This window comes from Elgaria multicarinata, chromosome 10 (genome assembly GCF_023053635.1).
Source record: "Elgaria multicarinata webbii isolate HBS135686 ecotype San Diego chromosome 10, rElgMul1.1.pri, whole genome shotgun sequence".
Lineage (NCBI taxonomy): Eukaryota > Metazoa > Chordata > Lepidosauria > Squamata > Anguidae > Elgaria > Elgaria multicarinata.
Window position 1 is genome coordinate 50,845,451 of NC_086180.1, and position 19,278 is coordinate 50,864,728.

General features: G+C 42.6%; 1 protein-coding gene across 1 annotated transcript; it reads right to left on the bottom strand.

Moving 5' to 3' along the window:
- Positions 1-4,292: 4,292 nt before the first annotated feature.
- On the bottom strand, positions 4,293-11,274 carry SFRP2 (secreted frizzled related protein 2). Its single transcript, XM_063135373.1, has 3 exons — positions 10,848-11,274; positions 8,578-8,658; positions 4,293-5,147 (listed from the first exon to the last, which is right to left on the bottom strand). Exons 1-3 carry the CDS (start codon positions 11,176-11,178, stop codon positions 4,843-4,845), a joined length of 717 nt encoding a protein of 238 aa, XP_062991443.1. The 5' UTR covers positions 11,179-11,274; the 3' UTR covers positions 4,293-4,842.
- Between the last annotated feature and the right edge of the window lie 8,004 nt (positions 11,275-19,278).

Below are 19,278 nucleotides of genomic sequence, written 5' to 3' on the forward strand. Positions count from 1 at the left end.
CCTCTTACGCAGATTAACTGCATTGCAGGGGTTATTATATACTGAAACCTCAGTGCTATGTTTTGATATTAGTTGGGATTTCACAAAATCAGCCCCCTGAGCCAGCCAGCATTGCTGCAGTGTGATTGAGTCGTGTGTGGTTTAGCAGTACTTTCTCGCTTCTGGCTTGACCATAATGTTCTTTAACTGATAGAAAGAGTCCTAAACTAGAGCTTCCCAATTTTAGTGAGGGAATCCACTTAATTGTATTTTGGCCTTGCTTAGAGAATCTGTGCCACCTCATGACCTGGAAATCACCCATTGTCCAATGCCTTGTTTGGGTTTATTTCTGGAACCTCCCTTCTGACAGGCAGGTGCCCCAATAACAAACCTCCCATGACCTACATATTAATTGGGATTTACTAGCTTAGAATCTCCTTTCTCAGAAGCCTTAAAGAAAAGATTGGACAGGCATTTGTGGGGGGCAGGTGTTTTATAGAAAGAAGATCCCACCTGTCCTTCCACAGAGGTTGTTCTTACTATTAGATCATCCATGAGTTAACTGCTAATCCTGTTAAAGGTTATGATATTGTACTTTATATTTGTAATCATTTGAAAAAATGAAGGATCCATCCATGCTGGCAGGAAATGCTGTGGAGCTCAAGGGCATTGACATCGTGTTTCCTTACGAAGGCTTTGCTTCCTGCTTTTCTTGTGCAATCATAATGGGGCTGCATTACATGGGCGGAGAGGAGCAACCAACCACATGGTCAGTAATTGAAAACTTCCCCTCCTCTCCATTCTCATAATACTGAATGAGACAGCACCCTCTAGTGGGTGCTTTGTAGCACAACTTCCTCTGTTCACAGTAGGAAATATATCAACGTTTGGTTTTTTTTAAAAAAGGGTATTACCAGAGGAAGGCACGCGTGACATGCAGGAGGTTGCCAACATTGTCAAAAGGATCCACAAACTTCTCTGAGTGGCCAGTCACGAGCATGCCTTATTTCACTCGTGTGAAGAAGCCCTATTTCTCAGAGTCCTGAATCTATTTGCCAGAGCCTTGGATGTCCATTGGTGCCAATAGAAAAAGTCCCCCACCCCCAAGCTTGACATGTAGGGGGAAATTTTCAAGAGGGATTGCCACTGGGAAGGGTAGTGTTAGCTCTTCCCTCCCCACATGCTGCAACAGCCCCCACAAAATTTTCTCCTGCATGGAGACTAAGTTTAGAGTGGGGGAAGCCTTTTTTCCATTGGTTTCAGATAATCTGGGGCAGGTGCGAAAAATTGAAAAAATATTTCAAGTTATTTGAATGAAAAATTAATTGGTTTGGCCTGTGAAATTTAAACAAATCCTAGTAATTATTTCTAACTTTGCATATATAGAAATAAATTAGCTTATGCAGATTTGTGTTCTATAGGCCCAGGCCCTGAATCTTTTAAATGGCTAGAAATGCCCCTGATTAAATCAGTTCTTTATGTGCCGTTAGGTATGTGTGATGTTCCCATGAGTGTAGCTTTCTGGCATCTCCTTCAGACAAAAACCTTTGATTCATATCAGTCTGCACATACCAGCATTATTAACCTGCTATTTCCTGCCATTATTCAACCTCTATTTGCGGGCCCTCCTCTGGATATACGTTTTTATTTGTGTGCTGACAAGGGGAATCCATTGTTGACATTTATGATGTATTTTATGCTGCATTTTATTATCTTATGAACTATTGTATACCACCCAGAGAACTTCTGCTATTGGGCAGTACAGCAATGAAAATAACAAAAAGGGGAAGAAGAGCATGAGGAAGATGGGTGACTGGACCATTAAAGCATTTTATCCAAGGCAAAAACAATCAAACAGCAGCCCTCTTTACACGTAACACAATCCCACAGAATCAATGCTCCCACTAGTCGTATTCGTTATCGTTTCTTCTAAAATCTTTTTTAAAACACTTTTGAGGTTTTTATGCCTTGTTTGGCTTTATTTCTGGATTATAGACTATTGTTTCATCAACACTGCGTAAAGTGATTCATCATTGTTTCATCAGTGTAAGGTCACTGACTTGACAGGAGTAGATGTGCGTAAGAATGGCTGTGTGCATGTAGCTCTTAGACAAGACGCCCAGCCCAATCTAGCGATGAAGGATGTGATGCAAGCAGGCCTCCTCCCTGAGATCAAGTATTCTCCATCCAGGGGAGGCCTGAATCCATCCGAAGGTCATCCTCAGGGGTCCTTCTCCGTGAGCCCCTGCCAAAGGAAGTGAGGCAGGTGGCTACCAGGAGGAGGGCCTTCTCTGCTGTGGCACCCCGGCTGTGGAATGAGCTCCCTAAGGAGGTTCGCTTGGCACCTACATTATATGCTTTTAGACACCAGGTGAAAACCTTTTTATTCTCCCAGCATTTTAACAATCTATAAATACATTCTAACTTGGTGTTTTAAATTTGTAATTTTGCATTGCTGCTGTTTTTATCTGGTTGAGCTTTTATATTATATTTTATATTATGGTTTTATACTGTTGTTTTATACTTTGAATGGTTTTAATTTTTGCGCCCAGAGAGCTCCGGCTATTGGGTGGTATAGAAATGTAATAAAATAAATAAATAAATAAATAAATCCCTTTGGCGATGGTAAGCTGATGTAGCCGTGGCTCAAAGATCAGGCTTTACAATACAGGGACATATGTACACAATACCTTTTGGGCATCCCTCTTGATTGTTTGGCCTACCTAACCCTTTGATATTTCGTACGTGCTTCCAGATGAGGCTTTTATTGTGCAAACATCCTGCCTCATTCGTGGAATTTTACAGAGTGGGGTCCAAATGTCATATTCCTTTTGTAACTTCCTCATGTTTCTTCTTTTTTCTTACTAGAAAAGAAAATCTGTTATGGAGGGAAAGGCAGAATAACCACACAATGCCCTTTGTCTGAAATACTGCTATTAGCCATTCATCTGGAAGCAACCTGCATATCTGTTCAAAGGGATGAGTCACATCTCTCTCCTGTGAATTAGATGAGAACCTAGAACCACAGGTTGGAGGGGGAGATGTGCAAGTTTTTCAAGGTATTACAATAAAAGTGCAAAATGAGTTTGCAGACTTTTTGCAGCTGTTTGCTGTTTTCTTGAAGCTGTGTAAATCTGAACAATGCTAGAACTAGAAAAACTTCAAAAATGAGGAAATCTCATGGAAGCAAATAATGCCACCTCGATTGCTATTTTCTTGATAGAAATGCAGGCTATAAATCAAATAAATAAATAAAAGAATGGCCTATTGCAGCGCAGAAACATGTAGTAGCTTGAGAGGAGCAATTTCATCTTTACTTCTTTATTGGAGTGAGACAAATCTCATTATAGTAAGAGAATTATGTGAACTCTCATTAACGTACATCATTACCATATTATCTTCTCATTACACTGGTATGAATCATGCTGTGGTGTATCTCAATGGGATGGACATAAATACTATATCCAAAGCTACGTACATTTAAAATATTGTAAGTTGTCTTGGGCCAATTTTAGTGGCATAAATAAAGGTTCTGATCTTTAAGAGTTCTTTCCACAAACATTATTGCTTCCTCACAGACATCCTTGATTTCACAAAAGACAAAGACAAAGAGTAAACTATGATGTAAAGTTTATATACAAGAATATAAGGTTTATCTGGGATATTTACAAGGTTTGTTAAAGTAATATTTTACAACTCTTTCAGAATAACCACTAGTTATATTACAGTTAGACTAAAGAAAGGCTTGATTTGTGAAGGCAGAAGTATCAAAATAGCATAAAACAAAAACTCTTCTTAAATGTGCGTTCAGTTAACTTAAAACTATTATTATTGACAGGTTTGTATAAAATATTGGGTGCAAATGGTTAATATGCCTTTATTGATGCAGTTCCTGCACAAGTAGCACATGCAACAATGGTGATTTTTCTATAGTGAATAAAAATATATGGCATGTTTCATATTCAATAAAATTAGGCTCAATGTTCAGGGCCACAATAAGCCGTAATGGCCACAATCTAACAGACATGCAGTGCAAAGGTACTTACTCCCAAGTAAGTGTGCACAGGATTGCAACTTCAAGCCCACTTAAGCCCACTAAAATCAAAAGGTTTAAGCATGCCTAAAACTGTGTTGGATTGTGGCCAATAATAGGAAAGAGTCTAGGGTTGCACCCTTTTAGCTCTCGTTTCCTTCACTTCAGGGGATGAAGTCTGGGATGCTTTAAGGTGGATTCCTGCATTGAGCAGGGGGTTGGACTCGATGGCCTTCTAGGCCCCTTCCAACTCCACTATTCTATGATTCTCTGGTCATTTTCAGATAGCAACCTTTTCTTTTGAATTACACCCAGGGAGCAATAGCTGAGATTTACTATCTCCTGAAGACACATCAGAGAATCACCAAAATCAGAGGGCAACATAATCTTGTGATAGCTTTTTTACCAAGGTCAATACTGAACTGGACAAACTGAGCCTGACGCTTAACAATGTGGTGGGTAATACACCATATACAGAAATGCTTGCTCTACAGAAGTTATTACATGACAGTTTGAAATGGAAAACCAAAATGAAAGCTTAAAACGATAAAAGTCACATTTTGCACCAATGCAGATAACTAGCTCTAAGCAAGATACTTTGATACAATCAGGAAAAAATATTCATGATTCTTGTAATGATAGTTTTACTATATGTACAGAATTGGGAGGGGCTCTCTCTTTTCCCTCTCCCCCTTTTAAAAAACAAAACAAAAACATTAAAATGGCACTTCCTCTCCCACACCTGCTGTGCTTTTGAAGATGAAGCAGGAAGGTGGAAGCGATTTGGAAGAGGCTGCTGGCGACTAGACATGACTGAAAGTGACAAGCAACTAGCACTGCAGCTTGCGGATGCTGCGTGAGAACCTCTTGAATGCCCGCTGACCTTTCTGCCATCGCTTAACGGAGGTGATCACCAGCTCCCCAGCCAGCCTCTGTCCCATCACTAAATAGGGCGCATTAATATCATTCATCTCGTCGCAGGTACACTGCAGGCCACCTTTGAGCCAAAGCACCGTCTTCTTCAGATCCCTTTCTGTCACCCCATTCAGCTTGTAGATGGTTTTGCTCTTTGTTTCCGGAGTGATCTTGGTGTCCCCATTGATGTAGGCGATCTCCTTCACTTTTATCTTCAGGGCTAATAGGGATAACAGGGAGGGGGGAGGGGAACCCATTGAAAAAGAGAGAAACAGAGAGAGAGAGAGAGTTTTTTCCCATTAGTGTGCATAAAGAGAACCTGGGGAGGGAGGTCTTCTATTGCTAATTAAACTGTCAGGGACTGACAGAATGGACGGCAGGTGGCTCCGTTTCTAAGCCATCAAGGACATGCAAGTCATTTCAGTTTGAATCAACCTTTGGGCGTGTTTCTTTTTGGAAAGAGAGAGAGAGAGAGAGAGAGAGAGAGAGAGAGAGAGAGAGAGAGAGAGAGAGAGAATCTTTTCTAAACGGACCTTTCTCTCCCGTTCTTCTGTCACTTGCAAACACAGAAAGAAGCCCACTTTGTACATTAATTATGCATTAGGGTTTAAACTTGGCAGGGGCGTATTCGCAGCAAAGCTGTGGAGGGGAAGAAGAAGATCTAACTTTTCACAGGAAATTTGATCTCGGCTGTTGCTGAAAACTCTAGTCTTAATTTATGAGGTTAGAAAGACTCTTAGGTGAACCTTGGAAGGAGGCAGTATTGCGCCTGTATTGTATTTTAAAGAACAGGTGAAAGAGAATTGGTTTAACAGCTGCATTTGATTTGGTAGAATAACTGGAAGGAGGAAAAACAACACAAAGTTTGTTAAGAAATCTAACAACAACAATAACAATCTGAAGACCTCTTGTTGGATGTACCAGATGAAAACATAAGACTAATTACATGAGTAGTAATTTATTCCTTCCTGATAAGAATATTAATCCCCATAAATTCTACTGCAAATACCTTTACAATTATCATCTGATCAAATTATAACTTAAGTTTATAATAATAAACTTTATTTCTATGCCAACTATTCCCTCACATTTTATCTGCCTTATCCAAGAGGCCTTTCCAATTACTTGTGACCCACTTTTTGCAACGATTCGCCAGTCACCTCACCTCTGTGACGTAATTCACCATCTGCTTCCTCTAAACCAATTGAGCAATAGTTCCTCGAATGTCGGATTTTCAAGAGAAACTTTTTGTAAGGATGTTTCCCTTTGGAATGCGAAGACTTTGCCATGACTGTTGTAAACGTTGTTGTGGTTTGTTGCAGATTAGCGTAAGATCTGCAAAGCACTTTGCATGTCAGCAATGCAATACAAACTAAAACTTTTGAAATGCACTGCGACAGGCATCCCCAACCTGGTGCCCTCCAGATCTGTTGGACTACAACTCCCAGCATCTCCTAGCCAATAAATCTGGAGGGCATCAAGTTGGGGAAGGCTGGACTAGAATACACCCTCCTCTCTTTTATATCATCCCAATTTTCTTACCAAAACAATAAGTCTGGAGAAATCCCTACCCTACTCAGTTCTCAGCAGGATGGGTGCGTAGTATTCCCTCCCTCCCCCATGAAAAGATGGGAACTGGAGAGGATAAAACCCTCTGCTCTCAGATTCACAGCAGGGCAGGAGCTGAGGCCCCCGTCATCATCCCCCTTCCCTTGCGGGATGGACAAGAGGGAAACAGAATCAAGACAAGGTCCTCATCACAGCCTTGCCATCTGGCTCTACTTTACATGTGTCCAGCTTCGTTCATGTACGAGCATAAATGTGGCACACAAACAGCAGTCAGAAAAGTACATGTTTAAGCCATGACAACATGCAACATTTTATGTTGCTATGAGCACTTCTAATGGAGAATTCCACTAATAAGTTCAAAAACTAGATCTATATCTAACGTTTTAAGAGTTGACTTTTGCTTCTTGCACAAGACTAACTTTTGTACCACAGAAAATTTTGCGACTCCAATTTTATTATTAAAATTAATAATAGCAATACATAAGTCGATATATATCATTAGCCAGGTCGTGGATTCTGTCATATTCTAAAATGACCAAGATCGGGCCAGGGCTATACAGATGAAAGAGAAGGAGTACGCAGAGAGAAGCCACTCAGAACTAAACCAGTGTCTATTGACTGCCATAAAGTAAAGCAAATATACACATTTAGAACTAGGAGAAACTTCCTGTCTATTCCAGACACAAGGGACATTAGGGGCAGTTTTAGCTTTTAATTGGGTCCCAGAGCGCACACTTTTACTTCCTTGCATATATGTAAATGACTGCCATTCACTTCTATGTGGTACTTGGGAACAGTGTGGCATTGCAGACAAAGTCTACCCATCTCTCCTGGTGCTGGGTGGCTCAAAGACAATCAATAACAGTCTCATGGGGAATGAGCCATGCTGTTGGATTCAGCTAGTGGGATGGATCCAACGGTACCCTATTGCTGGTGGTGAGCTCCGCCGGTTCCTGATGCGGGCGCATCCCCCTCTCGCTGGCAGCGGCAATGTAGCACTTCCAGGGGCAAGCCCCAAACAACTGGAGACACAGGTTTCTGGAAGGCAAAACCTGCCCCTTCCAGAAGTTTCTAGTCATTTGGCGGCTTGCCCATGGAAGTCCTAAAACACTGCCACTGGCAGCAGGGGCTGCACACGCATTGCCACCGGCTGTGTGTGCATCAGGAATCGGCGGTGCTCACCACCAGCAGTAGAGAACTGCTGGATCCCAGCCATAATAACCCAGTTCTGACGTCCAGGTGGCAATTCCTGGGTTGTTTAACGCAGAAGCTGCAGGACTGAGTGGAGTGTGCAAGCCATTTCAGGTTTCAATTAACAACCAGGGTTAAACAACCCAGTGCTAACCCATGGTTTGTTACTGTGTTAACTTGGGGGGGGGGGTGCTTTAAACCCGAAAACAATCCAGATTTTCGGCTTCAGGCACACCAGAGAGCAAACTGGAAATGGGTTGCATCTTCTTGTCCCTGCTATTCCTGGTTTAAAAAAATCCACAAATTGCCATCAGGGTGCATGAAACAGGTCAGTGACCAGAACTTTGTTAATGATTGGTTTGATCCAGATTTAGGTGCATGAAACTGAGATGATGGAAGCAGAATTCCCACCTCCTCTTCTCCACCTCACAGGAGGTACCTCTGCCCAATTTTCAGGGATCACCCTTTTCCCCTGTACCACAGCCTATCCCATTCATCAGGGTTTCCTGACCCACTGTATATAGCATTTTGGGGGAACTGGAGGGGCTGCCCATGGGGAGGATGGGTGGGGAAGCCTCAGCTGCATACAATCTGGATCCAAGTCAAACAAACAGAACAAGGTTTCCATAGTCTTTCCAAAGAAGAGCTGTACACAACCAGAATATTTGCAGCCCTCCTCGACAAAGATGATAAGCAGTCAGCTGTGACTGTGTGCATTTTGTTCCATTGCCAACATAAATGCTTTAATTCACTTGGTTTGGAGGGGAAAAGCGAAATGTCAGCTGCACTTTTTGTGTGTGTGCGTGCAAAATCTAGTGATTATCATAGCACTCAGATATGATAGACAGATCACAGAATTTGCATTTTAAAAACACCTTTCTTACACTTACCAAAGTCATTTTTGCAAAGGTTTTCCACAATTTCGTTGTCATCCTCGTTCTTGCTTTTGCAGGCCTCACAGACTTTTGGTGCTAGAAGAGAGATATTTAAAAAGAGAACCTTCAGCAGGGATGTTCAAAAGAGAACAGCAGGTGGCGTTTGGAAACCAAGTATGTTTCTTTTCTGTAGTGCAGGGCAACTTAAGAGTATTTTGAGTTCATAGCAAATGCGTTGTATTAATGGTAAAAAGTTACCAGGGAGAAAACTAGGTAGTCACGCTAAATATCGTAACAAATTCACTGGGAACTCTCAAGGGGATATTGAAAAAGGAGATGTATATGAACTCTCTGAGGGGGATTAAAGACTTCTACCCCCCTCCCACCATACCCCCCTCCCCCGCTCTCCCAAGAGGAACAGAAATCAATGCCTTGATGGGGGGAGTGCAGGAAAGGAGATTGACAATACAATACAACTCCCTGAAGGGTTTGCTTCAGGAAATCTCTCTGCCCTCAGCCTCTCCTGGTCTTTTATTTAAAAAAAAAAAACTTGGGAAAATATCATCTCCCTCAGCTAATTAAAACCATCCTCCAGAGTACGAAACTGAGACTGCCTGGGAGCAGATTTATTTTTTAAAATGGGAAGCCGTGAGTCTGACTCTCTCTGCACTTGTTTCTTTTATCAACGCATTTATTTAGACTTCAATGGCGTGCATTTCCATCTTCCCGTCTCTCTCTCCCCCCCCCCAACTCTTATTAATGGGAGAGAGAGAAATCTGCCTGTTTTTCTTACCTACGCCAACCAATTTTGTTAACAACACCTTCAGGATGGTTGAAACAGTTTATATGGGAAATGAGCTATTCTAAAGGCTAATAAAGGCTTCCAGCATAGCAGCTGAAGGAGAAAAGGGTCCATAATTAAAATATTTGACGTGCTCTAACAGTTTATTTATTTATTTAAAACATTTGTATAAGGAGTATTGTAACTCACAGAGCAATTGTAGATATGTTTACACAAGAGTAAGGTCTACTGAGTTCTGGTTTTTAGTCTCAGGTAAGTGTAGTCTTACCTCTGATTTAGCCCCACTTGAATACATTGAGACTTACTTTTGAGTAAACATATATAAGATTGCTTTGTTACGTACAACATAGGTTAATCAGATCTAAGGCTGCGTTCCTACAAACACTTGCTAGGAGATTGATGGAACTTCCTCTGAATGAACAGGAACAGTCTACTCAGCTGCAATCCTAAATACACATATACTAGCAATTTAACTGTGCACTCCGATACCCACTTACTTAGGAATACATCCCACTTAACTCAATGGGATTTGCTCCTAAGTAAATATGCATAGGACTGCGCTGAATTCAGTTGAACTCGTCTTTAGAACTGCACTGAACATTTCCGAATCTAGAAAAGCTAGGTTTTGTGGCATCTGTCCTGTTAAATAGTAGCTTTCTGGGCATAAGGACTATCCACTGCAGTGAGTCATTCTTTAGTACTATGATATTCTAAAATGTGAGACATTTATTTTTAAAGACCATAGAAGCAACTGACTTCTATCATATTATTGAAGCTCCAATTCTCTGACTCCAAATAAGCCAAATCCATTACAGCTGTGATATTTTGTAAAAAGAGGGGATCTATTATGTTCTACAGGCTTTTGCTAGTATCTAGCTTCTTATTATTAATATTGTTATTATTATTGTTAAAGAAAAAAAGGGGGAAATCAGCCCTACATATGCTTATTCACAGTGTACTCTGTTGAATTCAGTGGGACTGGCCGCCTGCTAAGGTGTTTAGGGTGGCAGCCTAAGGCTACACGCCTGTTCATGCTCCCCTGGAAATGAGCACAACTGAACACTCTGTGGTTTACACCTAAGTAATAAGATTGGGCTGGTGAGCTGCAGCCCCTAGGTGTATTTACTTTGGCATAAACCCACTGAACTCAATGGGATACCATTCAAAGGATAATTTACACTAACGTCAATCCTCCCTTCTGCTCGAGGCAAACAGACCAATCCTATGCCTGCCAATCCTCATGAGTAAATCCCATTGTGTTCAATGGGGACGGACTCCCCAGTCATTGCCTTTGGGATTACAACCTAAAGCTGCAGACCTAGGTTTGGATGGGCGCAAATCCCACGGAGCACTTTGGGGCTGATCTCCAGATCAACCTGCACAGGACTGCCCTGCACAGCTGCCAGTGTGTGTGCACGAGCAGGAGCTTGTGAAACATGCAGAGCGCGCCGGGCAAGCAGCTAGACGCGGGGCGCCCTCTTACCTTCTCTGGGCGTGGGGAGGGTGTGGTCGCTGCTAGCCGGGGGGATGCACAGGTCGTTGTCCTGGGGGAAGCGGCTGCAGTCGAGCATGTCCGGCCACGGGAAGCCGAAGGCGGACATCACCGGGGCGCAGCTCTCTTTCACCTGCTGGCAAAGCGAGTGGCAGGGCTGGATGGTCTCGTCCAGGTCGTCGATGCAGACGGGCGCGAAGAGCGAGCAGAGGAACTTGCGCGTGTCCGGGTGGCACTGCTTCTGCACCAGCGGGATCCAGGCGCCCGCCTGCTCCAGCACCTCCTGCAGGGTCTCGTGGCCCAGCAGGTTGGGCAGCCGCATGTTGGGGTACTCGATCCCGCGGCACAGCAGCAAGGAGGCGGGGATGGGCTTGCAGTTGGAGCGCTTGTAGGAGAACTCGGGCGGCCCGAAAAGGAAGAGCCCGCGGGCCGAGCCGATGCAAGGCGTGGCGAGGAAGAGCAGCAGGCACAGCCGAAGGTCGCGGCCGCACATCGCGGAGACGGCCGGGGCGCTGCGCGGGGGGAGGGACCGCGGCTCGGAAAGGGGCCCCGCTTGGCAATCCAGGGGGCTGTGGCGGGCGGGGGAGAAAGGCGGAGCGCGAAGAGCCGGCAAAGGCAGCAAGAAAGCGAGAGCGCGGCTCTGTGCCTCCCGCAGGCTACATGCAGCTTCCGAATAGCGCTCCCGCGTGCTCGGCACCCCGACCGACGCTCTGCGCACACCAGCGCTTTCGTGCATTTTTTATGCAAATCCAGCAGGGGATTGGCGGGGCCAATGGGCGGAGCCACCTGACAAGAAGCCGGCCGGGATTGGTGGTCTTCGTCGTGGTCTTCCTCCTCGTGGTTCCTCCGTTTGGCAGGAACGCTTTCAAAGGGGCTGTTTTAGAACGCGCGTGTGCGTGTGTGTGTGTGTGTGTGTGCGTGTACGCGCGCGCTTCAACCTGTTGCCAAGAGCGGACTGCAAAAGGCGGAGGCGATCGTGAGGGCTGGTTTCAGCTTGGGCAACGTGCTCCCGCCCCCGCCCCATCGTCCAGTCCTCCAGTCAAGAGACGCCTTCCCACTGCAGTGCCCGGGGAAACTGAGAGAGAGAGAGAGAGAGAACGAACAGAAGCTTGCGCTCTTTCTGAACGGCATGCCGGTGGCTGGGGGTGGGAGGGGAAGATGGTCCCTGTGCAGTGGTGTGGTGGTACGTATTGAAGTGCGCGGCTCACACTCCATAGCCACGCCCCCAAGAAGAGTCCAAAAATCCAGGCAGCTGCGAGGATCCAGATCTACAAACCAGCTCCAAGGGGTCTCATCTCCACAAGAAGCTAATGGGTCTTAACTGCCCATTCAAGACCAAGCCATCCTCAAACACATTGCGTTCCAGCAGGGAACAAGAAGTGGTTGCTGGGAAAATTCATTTCCCCTCAGCTGTTGTGAACAGGGAAGTCTGAGGTGGTGGGGGGGCAGATGATGTCAGCAAACCTGTTAACAACAACAACAACAACAACAAGTGCAGGCTACACCACTGTTCCTGCCAGAGAGAGAAAACACAGGCTTCCACTTCTGCTCGATTCACACCTATGCTATTCCTCATGTTGTTGCTACTTCACCTGCACATTCCTGCGATAGTATGGTGGTGGGATTGGGCCCAGCATGCACAATCCTTTTACTGCTTTCTCCCAGAGAAAGTGTGTGTGTGTGTGATGAGCAAGCATATAGTAGAGGTGGTTGATGTAAGGAGTCCTGACTACTATAAGAACCATGTAAGAAGAGTCCTGCTGAACCTAGGGCCATCCCAAGATCATTTGCTGCCTGAGGTGGATCAACTAATGGTGTCCCCTCGCAAGGGCAAGGTACATAAATAGTCCCTAAGGCCAGTCATTCAGAGATAGAAAGCTAATGGCCAGGATGAGGCAGTGACTGCACTCCCGGCTCTAGACAGAATTAGATGGGAAATTGGGCCAATGTTCAATGTCACATGCCAAAAAGGCAAGTGTGAGAAGGGAAAACTTCATCCAAAGGGCAATCGGGCAGTCTTAATGGAAAAGAATAAATGAACAGAAATCTGATGTACTACCTCCAATATGTACACATGTTGCTGGGGAACATGGATCGGTGGGGTGCTATTACACTCATTTATTTATTTATTTATTTATTACATTTTTATACCGCCCAATAGCCGAAGCTCTCTGGGCGGTTCACAAAAATTAAAACCACAAAAAACATCCAACAGGTTAAAAACACAATTACGAAATACAGTATAAAAAGCGCAACCAGGATAAAACCACACAGCAAAGTTGATTATAAGATTAAAATACTCATGTCATGCTTGTGCGTTTCCCGTGGGTTGCTGGTTGGACACTGTGTGAACAGAATGCTGGACTAGATGGACCTTGACAGTGATTTCAGTAGGGATGTGGATCCATTCTGGGTTTCAGTCTGGACTAAAGGAGCTACCCAAAGTGCTGAATCCTACCCCCAAAGTGGATCCAGCAGTTCTGGTTCTGGCTGAAACACAGAATGGATTCACAGCCCCACCAAAATCAGAGCCACCAACTTCCATTTGGACCTTGGTCTGATCCAGCTCAGTTCTTTTTATATTCTTATGACATCAGTAATGGCAATGTTCACTGGGGGAAAATTTCAACCTCCCAGGACACTTATGGCCATTCTTGAATAAAGGAATTTCAAAGACAGATATCAACACTGCTGAAGTACACTTCATGGGGGGGAAATCAACTCTTTTTCTCTGCGCAACCTACCAACTACCTCTTCAATGCTCGCTGCAATGACTCCAAGTCTTTCTTTACCTCTGAGATTGCAGTTACAGACTCCTTTAGTGCAGCTAATTGTCATAGAACTCATATTTTCGGTAGGCGGTTGTTAGGCAAAAGATGTTATCAAGTTACTCAAACTGGTTTATTTAAAAAGAACCAATTTAGTTTTGATTAAAGAAACATTTTTTACATCCAAATGTAAGATCTATCTGAGGGCTGAAACAGACATTACTTTAAATCTGTATCTAGAAGTCCCCCCTCCACCTCTTTTTTATTCTACAGTAGGATTGGGACTCTAGTGTGGGTGACTTTTAAGATCTGGAATGCCCCTTGCACTTGCTCTAGAGTAAAAGTGGAAACAAATGATGTAGCTGCTACATACAGCTCTAAAGTAATGACTATTTTGGTTCTCAGCACCATGGTCTTTGGGATTCCAGTAGTTACCTGAAAATGCACCTTTCCCCTTTTGTCACCTACTGTTCTATTCTAGTAAAGTTTAATATGACTTGTATAGTCCTAACTATAAATGTCTCCACTATGACAACTTTTAAATAATAATAATAATAACAATAACAATAATAATAATCCATAATTATTATTTGCATCTAAACTCTAGTCATCAACCTCGCCTCCCCTTTCTACTGCTTTCTTTCTCTCTCTCTCTCTCTCTCTCTCTCTCTCTCTCATCACCTACATCAACTGCCATAGCTGTCCTTCTCCCTGATAACTCTAGCCCTGTTCAGTTGTTCTGAACCTGAATAGGGCGAATGCGTAAGGAGTTGGAATTCTCCAGCCCAGCCCCTCTGCTCATTGCGTTTGTCTTCCTGAACCCACGGACCATCTGAAAAGGAGAACCTGCTGTATCCATGGGGACTCTTTATGTGAGCCAGAACACTAGCTCCACAGATACAGGAAGCTCTTTCTTCAGATAGTCACTCTCCATGAATACAGGTCAATGAACACAATGAGGGAGATGGGCTGTGCTGGTCTGTTCCTTCTCCGCATGCATTTGCCCTATTCAGTTCAGAACACCTGAACAGGGCTTCTATTCTGTCTGCAGTTATTTTCCCTCCAAGTTTCCAAAAGGCATTTCCTTCACTTTTTGCAGGGCTACCTCAGACAAGACAAGAACTCATCCATGTACAATCAATCATATAACAATTATATAACAACACACAACTCCACAACATAATATGAACTATGTAGAAATTACTATTAAAAAAATCCATTTTAAATCCATTCACAGCTTATCTTGTCACAAAGTATATGAACAGCAGATGCCCTTGGCAATCTGCACTTTGTGAGGGAAGTGGAAGAGATGATATTGCTATGTGTGGCTCAGTGTGTGTGTGTGTGTGTGTGTGTGTGTGTGTGTGCAACCTATACCAGAGCTCCAAACTTCTCAGGGACATCTGTACCTTAGCAGCCACTGGTCAGCAGTTGTAGGCCCTCTCACAAGTGATAACTGCTACCAAGTGACACTGATTTTTTTTGCAGCTGTCCAGTGGCACTCATCTTTTGTTTAGTCAAAACTGAGTTGGATGATGATGATGATGATGATGATGATGATGATGATCTCTTCTTCCTCTCAGCCTGACAGTGAAGAATGAGTGTGCCTTCTGAGCAGTCTTTAGACAATAATTGAACTGCCTCAAATAGCTCCTGACCGTCTGGTGTCTCCCCTCTTATCTGTCTGGTTTGCTATTGATTGAAGCATTATATATTTTTCAACCTAATGCAGTTGCATTGATTTCCCCAGCATTTTAGACTTCATGTTTCATATGCTCATTGTATGAATCTTTAAAGTCAATTTCCCTTTACTGTGTGCACCAGCTCATTACTTGGCCTGTACATTCTCTCCATTAGTCTAGAATAACCACACCCTGACAGAACCCTGGCTTCACCCTGAAGTTTGCACTGAAAAGGTAGAGGAAATCTATCCTTTATTCCTTTTTAGCCATTGCAGCTGTAAATAAGGAAAGGGAGTTAGATGGTGTTAAGGGGTAACCAAGATACATTAAGAAATCTGGATATGTTGAAAGAAACAAATATAACAAAACCTTTGATTTACCAATACAATCCATCTGTCTAATGTGTACATAAAATAACATCTTTTCCATGCATACTTTCACTACAAATTTCGTATATTAGAACACATACACGTATATGTGCTAGACTTGGTTAGCTGAGACAGATTTGATCATATGTGCATGAACATAACCTGATTTCTCTGCACATGAGTACTTTTCAGATGTTATTTGTGTGTTGTGTGTGTGTTTGGGTGGTGGTGAAGCATTGCAGTGGCAGCCTGTATCTAGATACATTAAAAACATAATAATGTTAAGATGAGCCATGCTGGATCAGACCAAGGGTCCATCTAGTCCAGCACTCTGTTCACACAGTGGCCAACCAGCCATCGGCCAGGGATGAACAAGCAGGACATGGTGCAACAGCACCCTCTCATCCATGTTCCCCAGCAACTGGTGCATACAGGCTTACTGCCTCGAATACTAGAGATAGCACACAACCATCAGGGCTAGTAGCCATTGACAGCCTTTGCCTCCAGGAATTTCTCCAATCCCCTTTTAAAGCCCTCCAAATTGGTGGCCATTCATTGTAAGGTCTGAAAAGTGCATCAGATAAGAACCGGATTGAATGGTTCTGTTTATATGGAAGGAGGCCATCCTTAAAAGATGCTGGCATGGAGCTTTAAAGGTCAAAACTGGTGCTTTGAATTGGGTTTAAAAAGGAATGAAAGTCATTGAAAAAGATACATGAATTGGATGCATGTGCTCCATACAATTAGTATTTTTTGTCTTTTTGAACCAGCTGAACTTTCTGAAAGATGTCGAACGCAGTCCTACTTATAGTAAGTTACAGTCCTTGAATGTTGTCGATAGCTTAATATGTTTTAGGTGCTTTTAGAGATATTACTTTATTAATTCTGGTTGCTTTGTTGAAACCAGAAATAAAATATGTTGTTAAATATTCTCTTTAAGAGATAAACAAGTTGCTAAATCAAGTTTGCATCTCTCTCTCTCTCTTTCTCTCTCTCTCGCCTGTTCTTTCATAATTTAAAACAATTTAGGACAATGAGAAGTTCCTTGTTTAGAAACAGACCGAACTAATAGTTAAATTGGTGGGTCTGCCCTTGAAGGGTTTCTTAACACAGTACATTTTCTAATAAAAGGATTTCACTACCTCTGCTTTATTAGGATGGCTTCAATATCCCCCCCCCCCTTTCTATGAAATGATCTTAAGAATAGGATTACATTTTGCACAAGGCTTTCGTTTCACTTTTTAAAACCGGTATTGTGTTTCAGGCTTTCTTAAATGAAATGATGTTTCAGGACTGTCAGCTTTAAAACATAGGAGGAATACTGATGTGTAACATCTGGGTCAGTATGCAAGGCTAATCTGAAAGGAAAAGTAGCCTTTTCAGAAAGGACCATTAATGTCCCTCAGTTTCTGTATACATGGATGAGGACATTGTATTTCATACTTTGTAGACTTTTTGTGTGGAAAATCACTGTTCTGATTTATACATCTGACTTAGGGTAGCACGTTTATATAAAATAACTAAAATAGACTTTACAATTTTATCTTGTCTATCTTCACAACAACCCTGAGAGATAGGCCATTATTATTTCATAAAAGATATGAAATGTGGATATGCCATAGGACTCAGTCTAGGGAATAACAAGTATGGAGAGGTGAGTAATGCAGCTACTGTTATTATTGCAAATGGCCTGTTCTGCTAAAAATGTAATTATTGCTGTAACGGAATAGCACCAATCACCTATCTCAACATTTTTGGCATGGTGGTCTTAGTGTTTGAAAAAAGGTGTCATGGCTACTGTCACAAAACAGCTGTGCCATAGAAGAGTCCATTCACAAAATGGCTGACATGTTTGGTGCAGCAGTCACAAAGCTTTTGTTTTATAACCTCTGAGCCTCTTACAGACTTTCTGCAGGATCTAGAGAACAATTATTTGTTTATCTGTGGATTCAACGAATCTACAGCAGAGTGGCTGTTCTTTACATTATTTGAATGTGCCTGTGGACAATCAATTCTCCAAGTGCACTGGGTCCCAGTTCACGGCGATTCAAAGTGCTAGTTTTGACTTTTAAACCCAAGCTACCAAAGCACACAGAAGACTTCTTGCTTCCATATGTGCCTGTCTGTATGTGCCTGTCTCCCCAGGGAGCCTCACTGGCCAGATCGACACCAAGCAGGATATAACAGTATGAAAGCGGTATATAAGAGGCAGGAGCCACACCAAGCAGGATATAGAACAGTAAAAGCAGTATGAAAGCAGTATATGGTTTGTGTCAATGCTCCCCAACAGTTGTCAATACCTCTATAACGCAGTAGTGTGGTTCCTGCCTTTTATATACTGCTTTCATATTGCTTTCATAGTCCTATATCCTGCTTGGTGTAGATCTGGCCACTTAATCTGATCTCATTTTAGTGCAAAGCAAGAACCTTTATATTCCACCAGGCTTTTTAATGCAACAGGTTTTATCTCTGCTGTTTGCTTTTATGCTCTGACGTATTTGCTTTATTTCTGCTGATTGCTTTTACGCTGCTATCTTAAAATTTGTTGCTTTTAATGTTTTGGTTTTGAATTGCCTTTATTGTACAGTGATTCATTCTAAGCTGCCATGGAAATTTATTAAAGGCTGGGGTATAAATTCCTATAGTAAATAATAAAAGGAATATAAGCATCACCAGGCATGCTGACCTGTTGCTGCTGCAGTAAGATTGGCCTTCCATTCTTCTCATTCCAAACATGCTCTTTCTAATCTGCAGGGATGAGACATGTGTGGCTCTCCAGACATTCTTGGATTGCAACTCCCATCATCCCTCATAATTGGCTATGCTGGCTAGGAATGATGGAAGTTGCAGTCTAACAATATCTGGAGGGCCACACATTTCCCTCCCCTGTTATAAATACATAAATAATTTAAAGATAATTTCCTGTTTAAACCCCGGGCATTTCTACATGAGGCTTTCATCCTGCGCCTTTACTGAGACTTCTGCTTCTGAATTCTTTGTGGGATAACGATCAGCTCCTTTACATGTGCTTTCCCCCCCAAAAGTTTCTCTTTCTCTGCTTTTCTATATGTTTCATTAAACAACCACTAGATGGTGCTGTGGTATTGTGGAATTGTGCAATCACACAAGACTCTATTTCTGCCTTTTCTAAATAATACTGACTTTCCTTGTTTTGAAAAAAACCAAATCTGTTATAATGGTTGCAAAGCATGGGAGAGGGCCTATTGGATGGTGATGAATGTATTATTATTTATTATTTTTATATTTATTTATATCCCACCTTTTCCCCAGTACTGGGACTCAAGGTGGTTTTCAAGATTAAAACATGCACAATTAAAACATATAAATTACAAAAGTTAAAGTAGAATTAAACCTACAGTAAAATTAAAAGCATGTTATTTTTTAAAAAATAAAATAAAATCTGTAACAGATTTAAAAAGGGGCATCTAATACATTAACACAGGTCCAGTATAGGTCCAAAAGCTTGCTGAAACAAAAAAATAAAGGACCTTCAAGCTGCCATGAATGAGCAATTATAAGTGGACAATAAAAGCCTCATATAGAAAGGCTCCCTGTATTTTAATTTCAGTAGTCTTGCTTTTTG